Raw genomic sequence first — 15,150 nt, 5'->3', positions numbered from 1 at the left:
TAATATCTCATGTTTGGCCGCTTATCGGCGCTTCCAGTTTGTGGAAATGCCCATAAAATTCAAATTAAAACCAGATGTGGAGGATGAGAGCTCCAACTTTGTGGGCCCCCAAGTAGAAAAAACACTGCTTAATAATCCAGTTTCATCACATCAGATAAAAAAAATACAAAAAAGCAGGTGAATTATTATCATATGTGGGAGTTTATAGAGCAGAAATCTTTCAGCACAGGTACATATTAAATACCAGATGTTGACATACATCCGTAAAAGCCTTTTGGTCGTTTTAATGGTCAAACAGCGCCATCTATTGACCAATTTAAGTATCATGATAAGAAGTATCTAGTCAGTTGTCACTATTTGGCTTTTTTTCTCGTCAACTCACATTACCAACACCGCATTTAAGCACTAGATGGCAAGATAAAGGTTTTCCCTTTAGCCACATACTAGTAGGTCATCAGTTTACCTTCAGATACCTTTGAACATGGAGAGAGATACATGCTTCACCATTAATAACACAGGGACCAGACACAAGCTGAAAACATGTATTTATTTAAAGTTCTTGACTTTATATTAGCATTGATTTCCCGTTACAAATAGTTACAATTTCTGTTGTTAATCAAAGACACCACCAGACTATTTACATTTAAAAAAAAGCAGAATTAATCAATCAGAAGCAGAATAGAAGCCAAGTTTTCCACTCTTACCAGCTCCACCAAAATATGGTTATATGATTTCCCTCCCTTAGTATAAATTAGTTTTATATTTTAAATTGGTCTGGGAGGTCCTGGTTGTTTGGTTGCCCATTTATCCTCATTTCTTCGTCAACTGAAGGAGATTTCTTTCAATTAAACACCGTATATTCTAACACCTCATCCTGACTGAACGCGAGCCAGCGATTGATAAAAAGTGATCAGAATGTGTACATTTCCATCAGCCTGTCCTGACATGCAGCGAGCGATGTCCCCAAACAGCCGAACCACAAAGATCTGCACCGAAGGGAGCCAGAGAACTCGGGGTTTCAGGCGAGCACTTTCTGAAACAATAGAATCACTCAACACAAAACCGTCACGCTGCATATCAGGACACCATCGAGAAATTTCGTCGTCGTATCGCGTCAGTTTCGCTCGCTTTCAGTCAGGATGAGGGCTGTGTTCTTAACCGCATACTTCTCCTACTACTGCTACTAACTTTTTGAGTTGAGTATGCGTGTTTGAGTAAGCGAGACGTTCCCGGATGCATACTAGATTCGCCGAAATGTTGGTTATGCATCATGAGGTTACTACTCATACTCAAACTACCCAAGATGCAACGTAAGGTGACGTCGCAGATCGTCATTTCCTGTCAAAACGGCAGTTTCAAGCTAGCTACACAGCCCTTTTACAGACAGCCGTTCCACTTCCTATTCGCCCCATTATAAAAAATTTGGCTGCAGTTCAGTTGATTTTCTCTGGGGGCGCTGGCGAGCGAGTGCAGAATGACCATTTTCCATAGGGCTGGCGCTAATAACTCAAAAAATGTCCCCGCTAGCGGCTGAAACCTGAAAATAATACTGTGATTTCTGACAGAGGGATGTGAATTTATATCGAAAGTACAATAACCTGGGAGTTATAGCTTTCTGTTTTCTTACAGGTCTGGCATTTGCGAGTCAGTATCCGCTAGCATCTAGCTAACGGAATCTGAAGAACGCACGGCTGATTACGACCAGCTGCTTTACGGCACTCGTCCACTGTGCCAGAGTGCTAACCTGGTGCCGCTAACAACAACCAAAGCTAAACCAGAGGCTAGTCAGAGAGTATGTAAAAGGGCTGTGCTGAAATCTGTAACTATTTGAGCTAACCCCTCTCTGCTAGCTCAGCGCTAGGACTGACCATTCCGTAAAGTGATGCCACATGCGTGACGTCACTCGGGATGCAATACTGACAATAAATGTGTATTTTAAACAAATCTAGTGAGTCTAAAAAATCAAACCAAGTGCCGTTTGAAAGGATAATTTATCCTGCCTTTAGGAAAATTAAAATGAAAAAATATAAAAAATTCTATCAAAAGCAATGGCTGCATCTAAGGTGGATTTCATAGTACCACCATAGAGTTCGGCGTGCTCTGCACTGCTTCGTTGGCGCCCCTAGAGTGCAGTACCACCCGGAAATAGCCGCCAGCTTTCCCTCTCCTCATAATAGAGACTCTCTGCTAGCTACAACGAGGGTAGGTTCACTTCCTGTTTTCAAAACAAAAGCACCAATTGTATGGTAATGGCTTTCCCTATGATAAAAGGCAACGGGTATTTTATTTTGTGAAAATAACCGGAAGTGCGTTGCTCACTGCGGCTAGCTTTAGTAGCGCCGAAACAGCCGGTATTTTGTCAGGTTTTCAACACGTTGGGGATCTAAACGACTACTTTCTCACCTGAAAATGTTTCAAATGTTGCTAAAGTTTACAGAGTTTAGAGCTTAAGCAAAATCAGCTTCAGGCCGGCTGATTTCGGCTCGGGCAGGAGTGAAATGCATTGTGGGTAAATGCAGTATGGAAGTATGCCGTATGTAGTATGCAGTTTCGAACACAGCCGAGGTGTAGCGCGTGGTGGCTACGCTGGCTATCTTCACGTTACGTATGATGAAAGCACGTTGGGGCGAGCCCCCCCTGGAACCCATAGAGATTGTATTGTATTTTACATGAGAGTCAATGGGAGCAGCATTAATAATTTATCTTTAATTTGAAAGTGTGCATCTTTCTTCAGGGAACTCGTTTTCTGATTGCTCATGAATCAAATCCCCTTAAAGTGATTGTGTCCCACCAGGATGACAGCAGGTATAAACAACAGGAAACTCAAAGAGAAATCCTGGAGAATCACGTCGAGAATCCGGCGTCCGGCTCAGCTCGAGCTCAGCTTTGATCCAAACTGTGGTAGAAAGCGGTCTCTCTGCGGTGCTGCTGGACCGGCATGTTCCTCCTGGTTCTTCGGACCTTCTCCAGGTCGACTTCCACCAGCAGCACGCCCGGCGTCTCTCCTCCGCAGTCAGCGAGCACCTCGCCCCAGGGGTCCACCGCCAGGGCGTGGCCGTACGACGAGCGCTTCTCGTGGTGCTGGCCGACCTGCGCCGCCGCCAGGACGAAGCACTGGGTCTCTATCGCCCGCGCCCGGAGCAGCACCTCCAAGCAAATGCAAACGTCAGCACATTGTCATTAAGATCTCAGCTTAAATGTAACCCCTGTCGCTTTATAATCCCACCTCCCAGTGAGCAGCTCCGGTTGCCACGGTGAAGGCGGACGGGTATGTCAGGATCTCGGCTCCGTGCCGTCGCAGAGAAAGCGATAACTCGGGGAATCTGAGGTCATAGCAGATGCCCAAGCCCACCTACAAAAGCAACAACAGGGTCAGAAACAAGAAGCTGGTCTGTAAACCTGAATATAAAGACACGTTATCAGTGCCCAAAGTGGATCCAAAGCATAATACCTTTAAATTTATAGTTTAAACCAGAGATACTCATTGAGCCACATGTGGCTCCTCAAGCTTTAATTGGCGGCTCGCATAGTAGCTTATAACAATATGGCAACAATAATAATAAAAAACATACAGCGAATACGGCACAGTATTAAGTATTTTTATTAAGTTATCGTTTTTGTAGTATTCAGTATTTTTTATTAAGTATTATTTAAGGCTTAATGGTGTTTCCTAAAGGGGGCACACTGTTAAACCTGGCAACGCAGCCCGCTCAAACCACCTCACACTTGACCGCAGAGCACGCTAGCTCCTTTAGCCAGCGCTAGATGCAGGCACAATGGATCGGTTTTTAATTAAAAAAAGGCAAAAACCAGCACAAAAACCATGCTCATCCTGAATGTCTCACTACGATTACAACAACAAACTACAAATACAACATGAAGAAAGTCAAGGACATGCACGCCAGCTTCCACTCATCCCAGTATTAAGGTAAATATGGTCTGAATTGAAAATGTATTCGCTGTTTTTTGTGGGATGTTTTATATATAAAAATGCATATTTGCAAAAAGGGGACTTTAGTATGTTGTGGTAAAAGTGGCTCTGCCCTTGATTTTGCTGCCAATGTGGCTCTGGTGAAAAAAAATCGTGAGTATCTCTGGTTTAAACTATCAGCTTTCAGGTCATTTTATCGAATTAATTCAGTTCTAACAGGACAGTGAGATGAACATGTGAAACATACTAAAATTAAGATTCCCTGTGCATGTGCAGGGCAGCTTTATGATGGTTACTGTCCTAAGAAATTCCACCTTGCCTATCGGAGTTTGGACTGGAGACACGAGGGAGGGTCCAGGGATAGTGAAGCTGCTCTCTTTGAGGGAAACGCCCTTTTCCGGCAGTTCCACGTCGAACAAATGGGACTTCCTGTACACCGAGACGAAGTCGCCTGCGGACGCAACGGACAGAGTGAGAGAAACTGGACAGAGAGATTTTCAAAAGAGCTGGAGAATTAGTTTGGATCTTTTAAACGAGCACGTTTCTGCACCTTGATCATTAATGATCACGTGACTGTTGTATATTCGTCGGACGGTCTCCCAGTCGTGTCCTCGTTCGTGAAATCCTCCAAGAGACAGCCACACCTCTAATTTCCTGGAACAGAGACGCCACAATGTGCATACAGGCTCTAAATAAGTTAGCATTTTGAATTATTCGCATATTTTCTGCTGGCTTCCATGCTAAGAATATCACTGCAAACATAAAGCAGCATGCAGGGAATGGAGCGATTAGCCAACAGAATATGTTGCTCATTGTTTATAATTAGGGCTGGGCGAGTTAACTCGTTATTATCGAGTTAACTCGGTAGTTATTTACCGCTGGTAAATATTTATATCGCGCATTAACGCAGGTTTTATTATTTATTTTATGATGGAAAAAGTCTGTCACTTACAGGCTTTTATTTTGTAAAAGTCTGTCGCTCACAGGCTTTTATTTTGTAAAAGTCTGTCGCTCACAGGCTTTTATTTTGTAAAAGTCTGTCGCTCACTGGCTTTTATTTTGTAAAAGTCTGTTGCTCACAGGCTTTTATTTTGTAAAAGTCTGTTGAAGTCTGCTGTGGAACAGGAAAAGAAAGTAATCGGCGGATCCACCAAACATGGAGAAGGGTACGGAACTTTTACTCGGCCATTTTCATTTTAAAGTTCTTCCAGACGGCGGAGTCGACAGAACCAAAGTCATCTGTAAACACTGCCAAGTTGAATTGTCTTCTCAGCGTAGTAGTTCCAGTCTAAAATATCACTTAAAGGCAAAACACACAACTGATAGCAGCAAGTTATTCAAGGAAACAGACAGTGGAGCGAGGCTTCTACATAAAAACTACAGAAAGATGCTGATGTTAAAAGTGTGTTTGCACAACAAATGTTATGGCACTTTCATTCATATGGCAGCACATTTAAAATAAAGCTAAATGCTAAAAGCTATACACTACTTTTGGATTCATTTTTGGATTTTGCGTACAAATGCGATTAATCGTGATTAATCAGGGAAATCATGTGATTAATTAGATTAAATATTTTAATCGTTGCCCAGCCCTAATTATAATGCATCTCTTTGTGGAATAGATTAAAGTTTGAAAGGGTTGTTCATCCAACCTTCTTAAGAATATAAGTAGTACATATAATATAAGTGAATATCACATCAAGTTCTACAGCTTCTAACAACATTTCAAAAGGATTTCTTTGGGATATATCAACACAAATCTGTTTTTTTTTCCAACCTGGCCAGCTGAGTGTATCGTGAGATTGTGTCTCCTCCGAGGCTCTCCGACAGAGACAGCGTCTCTTCTCTGCTGGAGCCGATGTAGTCGAACGCCTCCGGCAGGAAGACCATGCAGGCCCCTCGCTGCTTGGCTTCCTCCACCAGCCGCTCACAGGCGGAGAAGTTGGCCTCCTTGTCCGGGGTCACGCTCACCTGACAGACTGCAGCCAGCGGAGGAGGTGAGCTGGACATCCTGCTCAGGGAAACATGTCAGCGACGGCTGATTAGTAACAAGTTTGTTCTCATGTCTGTCTACAAGAAAAAGAACATCTAATAACGGGAGATTGGACTGAAGACAAGTTTCGGTGCAATCTGTTGGTTTCCGTAGCTCAGAAATTGTTTTTGAATCGGCTCTATATGAATTAATTGGATTATTTTATAAATAATTATGATTACAATGAATTTAATTCCATTTGGCTTGAATTGGTCTTTATTATTTAAGTGGTTTAAGATGACATTTGTTGCTATATAAATAAAAATGAATTGAATCTACAATCAAAACGCTTGAAATCAGTCATTCAAAACCTCTCATTTCCATCTCAGAGGCTTTGCTTCCAGTTATCGCTTTAACTGGACAAACAGCTTTTAAACAATACAACATTTTAGGTTCCTTAATGAAGACATTAGCGTGACGCTCTTCTCTGTCGTCATCCACATCCACGACAAAATAAATAAAATAAAAACTCCACAAAATCCTCTTTTGTTCCTCGATTTACTTCCAAAAAAAAAAACTATAAAGAATGGTAGTACAGCAATGATCCGATAAGAGGAAAATAAAAAAAGGTGAGAGAAAAAACAAAGAGAGTGACAGAGAGAGAGAAAGGTCTCCACTCTGTGCCGCCTGACCAAAATGACTTCAGGAACCACACTGTCCCGAGATTAACATGGAACTTTTTCTGTGCCATCAGAGTTTGAATACGAATTTCTAACATTGAATTTTTACAGCATTAAAATCAGACTTTGAATTTAAAAAAACAACTGTAAAAAAAAAAAAAAAAAAAAAAAAAATCAACATCTAAATAAAAAATTCAACTTCAAAAAATTCAGTGGATGAATTTTTATTTTTATTTTTTTACATTGATTTTTTTTTTTTACACTGATGGTTTTTCAAATTCAAAGTCTGATTTTGATGCTGTAAAAATTCAATATTAGAAATTCGAATTCAAACTCTTATGGCACATAAAAACTTCCATAGATTAACAACAAATTAAAGACCCTTTTAAATAATGCACACATTAAATGACCTGAATTAAACTGTTAACTTATTAAATTAATCATTTTTCTATAAATACTGTAAATAGCTCCTTTTTTAAAAAAAAAAAATACAATTAACGTAAATTATATTTCAACATGTGAACTCAAATAGCTATCCAAATATCAATAAACCCAGATAGGACCCAGGCTCATACAACATTGTTCTTCTTAGTCTCAATACAAGCTGTGAAAATAACGCTTTCCCTTCTGCCAGTAACAAACTAACCTGCTTTGCAGCGTGGCTGTGAGTCTGAAAGCTGGCAGAGAGGCCAAACACTTCAGAGAGGATCCCAAAATGCAGCTGAACATTGGACCCGAGCAGCGTTTCCCTCCCTGGTTAGTCCATGTTAGTGTTAATGTTAGTAATGTTTCCCTGGTTTCAGGTTCGGCTCACTTATCTGCAACAGGAAGGCTGAGGGTCACTCTTCTTCTCTGTGGAGCATCGGGGGATTGACACCAGCAGAAGGCACCACACCGCCACCTGCTGGAGAGAAGGCAGCACTTTAAATGTGCAAAAAGAGTCATTTTCCTGTTTTTATTCTAAATGTGGTGGCCATTTATCCACAAAAAAACAAATTAAACTTAAACCAAACAAAATCAAAAGACCACTGATGCACCATGGGGGATGTGGTTTAACGCAGGCAAAAGAAGATGAATGTCCAAAAATGAATTCTTGCGTTTTCTGATTATTTATTTCCAAACAATAAAACAAACAAAAGAACAAAGAAAACCTGCTGCTCTCTCCTTTTTCCCATGTAAAAAAAAACCATTGGCCCGCCCAGGTGCATGCTGGTACTCCAGGTGTCCAGTGTGACCCAATTAGCAAAATATTCTAAACAAATAACTAACAAAGAATATTAGCGAAAAGTCTAATCTAAATAAAGCACTGAAATTAATCAAATAAAGTTACTCATAATTAGCCAATTAAATTTACAACTAGAAAAACAAATTTACAAAAAACAAAAACTAACTCTACAAATAGCTCCTACACTAAATTTCTCTCACTTTGAACACGCCACGTCAGATTCAACAAACGCTCTAAACTTCGCAAAAAGTGCGTAAACGGTGAATGCCACCCGTGCGTATTTAAGTGCACGTGCGCAAGGATAGTAAAGTAGACAACTGAACACGTTATTTCATATTGTAGGAATTATCAGGCTCAGAGAAATAATTTAGTTTGAAATCTTAGTAGGGTGAAAATGAAATTGGATATAGTAGATTTATTGCAAAAAGAATCAGGAAGCAGAGGATATCAGGTTATTTTTTTTTATTATTTAAAACAGTGTAAGTTGTATAATAGAATTTAGTATATGTAAATATGTAAGAGTATATAAATGAGTGTATATGAGCAGGGGCTATGTAAATGTGTAGGCATATGTAGATATATGGGTGTATATGTGGATGTGTATGCGTATGGGGATATATATATATATATATATATATATATATATATATATATATATATATATATATATATATATATATATATGCGCACAAATCTTTTTTAACCTGAAATCTGCTGCTGGGGCCATATTTTCAGCTCCCCAAGACCATGCAGCCAGGACATCTTGTACAATTCTGCCTCACCGATTGGCCAAATGTTTATCAATTTGCCAACAGCACCCCAAGACAGAAACGATACGAGACTGTCTGTGGAAAGTGACTGATGAATGATTGTCAGTCGGTGGGAAATGTAGTGAATATCATTCATATCGCATGTAAGCACACACTAATGTGTAAACCGACATTTTTAACTGAATTTGTCCAGATAAGAACCAGAGACCAGAGACAGATAAAAAATATAAGATAACAGGGCTGAGTGGAGGGAATACTTCTTTGAGGTGCCTAAAGGAAACGAAACCTAGAATGCAAGATGAGGAGGTAACATGTGAGACCGTGCACTCTCCCACTGTCACTCAGGCTGGATTTAAGTTCTGATATTTTACACTTTATTTATATAATGAATTAAAAATGTTTCAGGCAGCTCAGCATCAGATTCTTGAGAAGATGAGGAGGATCCATTAATAACTAAATTAATAGCCTTTTACAGCATTCTGGGATTATGATTGTTATTGATGACAAAATGCGCCGAAAACATAAACAAAAGCGTAAAAATTGTCTTCATTTAGACAGTTAGATTAAGAGACATGTTGGTGCAACTCAGTAAGTGCACATTATGACAGCTGCTGTAAACTATAAGAGGTTATTAAATGAAAATGTTTGCTTTATTGTGATTTATAAATGTTTTTAAGACATTTTGCTGCCATCGAACGTAAATCAGAAAGATAAAAAATGTTAAAATTTCGTGTTGAATGTCTTATATCTGCAGCATAAGATTAAATATTCATCAGTAAATCAGTCGATTTTTCAGAGTCCTTCCTTACTTCTGCTTTGTTTAATTTTGAAAAATAACTTTAGATCATTTGAGCGCAGTTTTACGTTATTTGTGGCTCTATTCTGAATGTGTGGTCTAAACATTTTTTTTTTTTAAATATGTGAATAGTATACATACAAAAAGAACAGGCATTTGTGCGCAGGCGATCTCATAGGACAGCTCCATAAATGCTGGCCGGGTCCTTCTGAGGAACACCCTTTCAAGATGGCAGCCAACAGTAGCAGCACGGTTGGCAAGTCCAGCAGCAGCGCCGGTGGAAAACCGTCCGGCCCGTCGGCTGAACAGGTACTGTCGCCTCCATTCGGGCCGCATCTGTCGGTAAAGAAGTCGCTGCTGCTCTGAAGTCGTTGCATTTTAAGCAAAAACCGTCAATCTGACGCCCAGCTAGCCGAAGCTAACGTTAGCATCGCCGTCATCCTGCCATCATTCTGCTTCCTCACCCTGAAAAACGGGCCGCTGGAGTCAGTTAGAGGGAGGATGCAAATAGTATTAACATTAAAAGAAGAGTTGGCCTCGGGTCTGCGCTTCTAGCAAACAGTTAAATGGCATAAAGTCATAATTACGTGTGCACACCCCTGTAAGTGGGTGTGTGGGGTTTGGTGAATGGGTCTGACACAGCGAGAAGCTATTTTTATCCCCGACACCTCCTAACCTTACTTTACATACACGAGGGGGGCACTTAAACTGTTTAGATCCTTTTCATAAGTACAAGTTGTAATTCCACCGAGTAATACTCTGCCATCAAGGTGCTTCAATTAAAGTTATACCCGTGAACACGCGTAGAAATGCACTGAAAAAGGGGCCACAAATCACGAATATCATCATTTCCAGTGAATCTGCCAGGAAGATTTAACGAGGGATTTGTTAAAATTGGCTTTATTAAATGCTGTACTTTTCCACGATGGACACGAGACATGACCTTAACTGAGACCTGATTAGTCTGGGAAAGCAGGTGCAAGGTTCACACACACATTATTTGGCTTATTCAGAGACATTATTTGGCTTATTCAGAGACATTATTTGGCTTATTCAGAGACATTATTTGGCTTATTCAGAGACATTATTTGGCTTATTCATGGACATTATTTGGCTTATTCAGAGACATTATTTGGCCTATTCATGGACATTATTTGGCTTATTCAGAGACATTATTTGGCTTATTCATGGGCATTATTTGGCTTATTCATGGACATTATTTGGCTTATTCAGAGACATTATTTGGCTTATTCATGGACATTATTTGGCTTATTCAGAGACATTATTTGGCCTATTCATGGACATTATTTGGCTTATTCAGAGACATTATTTGGCTTATTCATGGGCATTATTTGGCTTATTCATGGACATTATTTGGCTTATTCATGGACATTATTTGGCTTATTCAGAGACATTATTTGGCTTATTCATGGACATTATTTGGCTTATTCAGAGACATTATTTGGCTTATTCATGGGCATTATTTGGCTTATTCATGGACATTATTTGGCTTATTCAGAGACATTATTTGGCTTATTCATGGACATTATTTGGCTTATTCAGAGACATTATTTGGCTTATTCATGGACATTATTTGGCTTATTCATGGACATTATTTGGCTTATTCATGGGCATTATTTGGCTTATTCAGAGACATTATTTGGCCTATTCATGGACATTATTTGGCTTATTCAGAGACATTATTTGGCTTATTCATGGACATTATTTGGCTTATTCAGAGACATTATTTGGCTTATTCAGAGACATTATTTGGCTTATTCATGGGCATTATTTGGCTTATTCAGAGACATTATTTGGCTTATTCATGGGCATTATTTGGCTTATTCATGGACATTATTTGGCTTATTCATGGACATTATTTGGCTTATTCAGCGACTATGACGAAGCATGTTGAACCTACTCATATCCAATCATATTTGGTCGACAATGAGTCCAACGTATGTGAAATAATGAGGCGTATAAATACAAAATGTTACCGGAAATCGAGGCTCTGTCATACAGGGTCCAGCGCTGATAAACTCCATTTGTTACCACAAATAAAGACTTGATTTAACTTGAGATTACTCCGGCTTGTTCTTGAGCATCCAACGAAAGAATCAATCTGACAGAAGCATCAACACGATTTAAGACAACTTTTTTACTTATTTACTGGCTACTTGCAGTGAAGCGTTTTCCCCATTGACAATGAAGAAACTCCACAATAGAAAGTAGATTTATCACCAGCTGATCAACAGCCATAAGCGTCTGATTCATGACTGAAAGGCACCGAGGTGAACGGTGTTTTTGTGTGGCAGGTGGTGGCAAACTTCCAGAGGATGCGTCAGGAGCAGCGCAGCATGGCTTCTAAATCTGCAGAGCTGGAGATGGACATCAATGAGCACAGGTTGGTGGCTGAGGATCCCGCCTCTGCAGCCGCTTTCATTACGCTCCTACAGCAATAAATCGTCTTCCTGTTGACCTTCGTCTGCATTAGTATCCTGTTATCAATCATCTCTCCCATAAATGTGGACTTTATGGGGTTTTTACTGATTAGTTTCTGATGATTTTTACAGTAACAGAAGAACAGAAGGGCTTAGAAATAATTCGCTGGCCTCTTTATTTACACACATAAGGAGGAGGAAACACTCCCACTACGTCCCAACATTAGAAACGAGTTCACCATATTGTACAGCAGCAGTTTTGGGTTGTACTGCACAAAGCGTACAAACGGTTTCTCTGCAGCTTTCAGAAGTGTTAGGATGAAATAAGTGAGCGTCTGTATTTTCCTCTTCAGCTTAGTAATCGACACCTTGAAGGACGTGGATCCCTCGAGGAAATGCTTTCGACTGGTCGGGGGGGTGTTGGTGGAGAGGACGGTGAAAGAAGTTCTGCCCGCCTTGGAAAACAACAAAGAACAGGTGATGGAAAAACGAATAGCGTTGTCAAAGTACCCCGATTCACAGATCAAGCTAGCTGACAGTGGGACCACAACACTTCAGCAGAGTACGTTCATACCTTCAGCTGGTGCAGAACGCTGCTGCCCGTCTTTAACCAACACCAACAGACGTGTGCACATCACTCCTGTTCTTAACTCCCTCCATTGGCTTCCTGTCCTTTAGAGAACTGATTTTAAACTTTTAATGTTTGTTTTTAAAGCTCTTAACGGCCTCGCCCCGTCGTATTTATCTGAGCTTTTAACAGTCCTGGTAGAGCTCTGAGGTCAACAGATCAGTTTCTGCTGGAAGTGCCCAGGTCAGAATACAAACCCTGGGGTGAGCGAGCCTTTTCCCAAAGCTGCCCCCAGGCTCTGGAATAAGCCCCCCGTCCAGCTGCCTCTTATTTCTGATCTGGGCCTCTTCAGATCTGGGCTAAAAACCTACTTATTTAGGATTGCTTTTAATACCCAGTAGTATGAGGACACTTTTATCTTATTTGATTTTGTTGTATTTTATTGCTTTCACTGTTCTTTTATTGTTTTTACTTATTCTTCTCTTTATTTATTACCTGCTGTAAAGCACTTTGGTACACCGTGAGGATTGTCTGTAAAGGGCTGTATAAATAAAATAAATTTACATTTACATATGACTCATGATAACACTAACAAAGCAGAAAACTAGCACCAAAACTGTAGCAGTGGTCACAAACAACTAGTTAAGCAGTTAAAAACAGCAACATGTCCACTTCAGTTTTCCAGTTACCCGATCATGTTAAGTATTGTAGAACCAAAGTGACTGATGGAGCTAGATCCTACTTCCCAAAACGGCTACATCACAACCATAATACCCACAAGGTTTGTCTGATAAAGAGCATCTGCACTTTATCAGATTACATAACTTAAAGCAATACAATGTAACTTCTCAAAAAGCCCACTATGGAGCTCCCCCTACAGGCTAGGAGGTAATGTACGGTTACACTGTCGTAAATACAACACCCTTTTGCTTTCACTTTCACGTTTGTTGACGAACCGGCGAGGAGTCAGAAGGTGCAAGCTATGTCGACCGAGAAGGTAAGAGTAATCAAATGTACCTGGGAGCGTGAGAGGGGTCTATTTGTTTTTGCGGTAGGTGTGCCAGAAAGCAAGTCGAAGTACTTCCGCTCAGCTCCCGGGCCGCTCCAGCAAAGTTACATAGCGCAGTTTTTCCAACTCAGACCCCCGAAGGGCATAGGAGACAGGCCAATCGTAATATTAAAACTCATTCTAGCCGCACAATTTTTTTCAAGCTGTTATTTTAAGGTAGAAATGTTACATAGTATTGCTTTAAACATGGAGACTTTGGTAAGAAGCCAAATTGAGACAAATGTCGCTTAAAAATGTCTAATTTTCGACCTTTTTGTTTCGTTTCCTGGCAGATCTCCAAAATAATCGAGACCATCAACACACAGATGCAGGCGAAAGGACGGGAACTCACAGAGTACAGAGAACGCTACAACATCCGGCTGGTGGGAGAGGGCGAAGGGGAGACGCAGGGCCAGTCGGCGGCGTCCTCCAGAGACGGCGAGGGAGGCGGATCCAAAAGCGGCGCCGGCGTTCTGGTGTCATAGTCGGTCGGGGTGGACGTCGACAGTAGGGCCCTTTGATTTCTGCAGCACCGAAAAACACTTTGAGTCGGAAAATTTAGGTGGAAAATCCAAACTCCTCACTTCTCCGGATCTGGCGACGACCAGACGTCCTGCTAAATGTAACCCAGCGTACAAAGTGCTCTGCCTCCGTGTGTTTGCTTGTGAATGCCAGTGTGTATCCAAATTAAAGTTGTTTTGCATTTTCCTTTCAGTTGTTTCCCTTTTTTTCCTGAAAAACTGTCATAAATTCAGAGCCCCTCGAATGCGTGTTTTAACTTTACTGACTTAAGAACGAGCAGGTAAATATAAAGCGTCTGTGCTGGGTTTAAAATGAGCTCCAACACCAAGAACAGTGCCCGGAGTTATTCAATGAATAAGTTTGTTTTATATTTGAACACACGTGAGCATTTTGTAAGCCTCAGACTAACAGCTTAAAGGATGGGGGGGGGGCAGTCGACTTCATAGGACGCTACAGTAGTTTCAAGGCAGACGGGTCCTGGAAGGCATTTTGACCACACGGTTACACCGTAAAAGCGTCACGTTGGTTCATAAAAACAAATCGGCCTCTTTCTGTGGAAGTTTCCTCACCACAGAGAGCAGCTGGGGGGGGGGGGGGGCGAGGCGAGGCGATTTTTACGTCTTGCAGCCTCTGAAAACACAAATGAAAACGCTCTGTTTTCCACATTCTGGAGCAGCTCGATGGAGGAAATGCCTCCCAGGACCTGATGTGCACCCTCAGCTTCTGTGTAGTAAGGACAACGATGAACAATGTTTTTGTTAATGACCGTGAAATAAAAAGAATGATACAATTGTGCTTTGTTGTTTTGTGGTCCATTATTTAGTTCAGTTCACATGTAGTTCATTCCATCACTAACGAGGTAGGTGGTTTATTGGGGAACCCAGGGAGTGAGATTCAGGGTAGATCGGGAGGCTTCGACTCGTTAAAGGAGGAAAAAGGACTTTGGGTGGGATGGTTTGCCAGTTGAGAAGTGGTATTGGCCCTGGGCATATTTTACACAGATGTCCCTCCAGTAAGCATCAGGTTTCCCTGTCTTAGTCATCTGCAAAACATTAAATATAAAACAGGTTAATGTAAAGCTAGGCTATGTGTACAGAAAGAGTGGAGGAAATTATACATGTATGTACGTATGAAGGCATGTTTTGCATTACTGTTTTATTGTTGTGAAGCACTTTGTAAATCTATGTTTTAAAAGGT

General features: G+C 40.8%; 2 protein-coding genes across 2 annotated transcripts; one reads left to right on the top strand and one right to left on the bottom strand.

Annotated features, from left to right (window-relative positions):
- Nucleotides 1-247: 247 nt before the first annotated feature.
- nit1 (nitrilase 1) lies at nt 248-7,445 on the bottom strand. Its single transcript, XM_075451431.1, has 6 exons — nt 7,230-7,445; nt 5,709-5,942; nt 4,482-4,585; nt 4,246-4,382; nt 3,227-3,352; nt 248-3,147 (listed from the first exon to the last, which is right to left on the bottom strand). The coding sequence occupies exons 1-6, from the start codon at nt 7,310-7,312 to the stop codon at nt 2,881-2,883; spliced, it is 951 nt and encodes a 316-aa protein (XP_075307546.1). The 5' UTR covers nt 7,313-7,445; the 3' UTR covers nt 248-2,880.
- Nucleotides 7,446-9,575: 2,130 nt separating this feature from the next.
- pfdn2 (prefoldin subunit 2) lies at nt 9,576-14,139 on the top strand. The gene is made up of 4 exons (XM_075451365.1): nt 9,576-9,683; nt 11,690-11,778; nt 12,169-12,292; nt 13,725-14,139. The coding sequence occupies exons 1-4, from the start codon at nt 9,603-9,605 to the stop codon at nt 13,914-13,916; spliced, it is 486 nt and encodes a 161-aa protein (XP_075307480.1). The 5' UTR covers nt 9,576-9,602; the 3' UTR covers nt 13,917-14,139.
- The last annotated feature ends 1,011 nt before the right edge of the window (nt 14,140-15,150 follow it).

The sequence above is a fragment of the Odontesthes bonariensis genome, chromosome 19, assembly GCF_027942865.1.
Source record: "Odontesthes bonariensis isolate fOdoBon6 chromosome 19, fOdoBon6.hap1, whole genome shotgun sequence".
Classification (NCBI taxonomy): domain Eukaryota; kingdom Metazoa; phylum Chordata; class Actinopteri; order Atheriniformes; family Atherinopsidae; genus Odontesthes; species Odontesthes bonariensis.
This window is presented reverse-complemented; position numbering and strand designations above follow the sequence as displayed.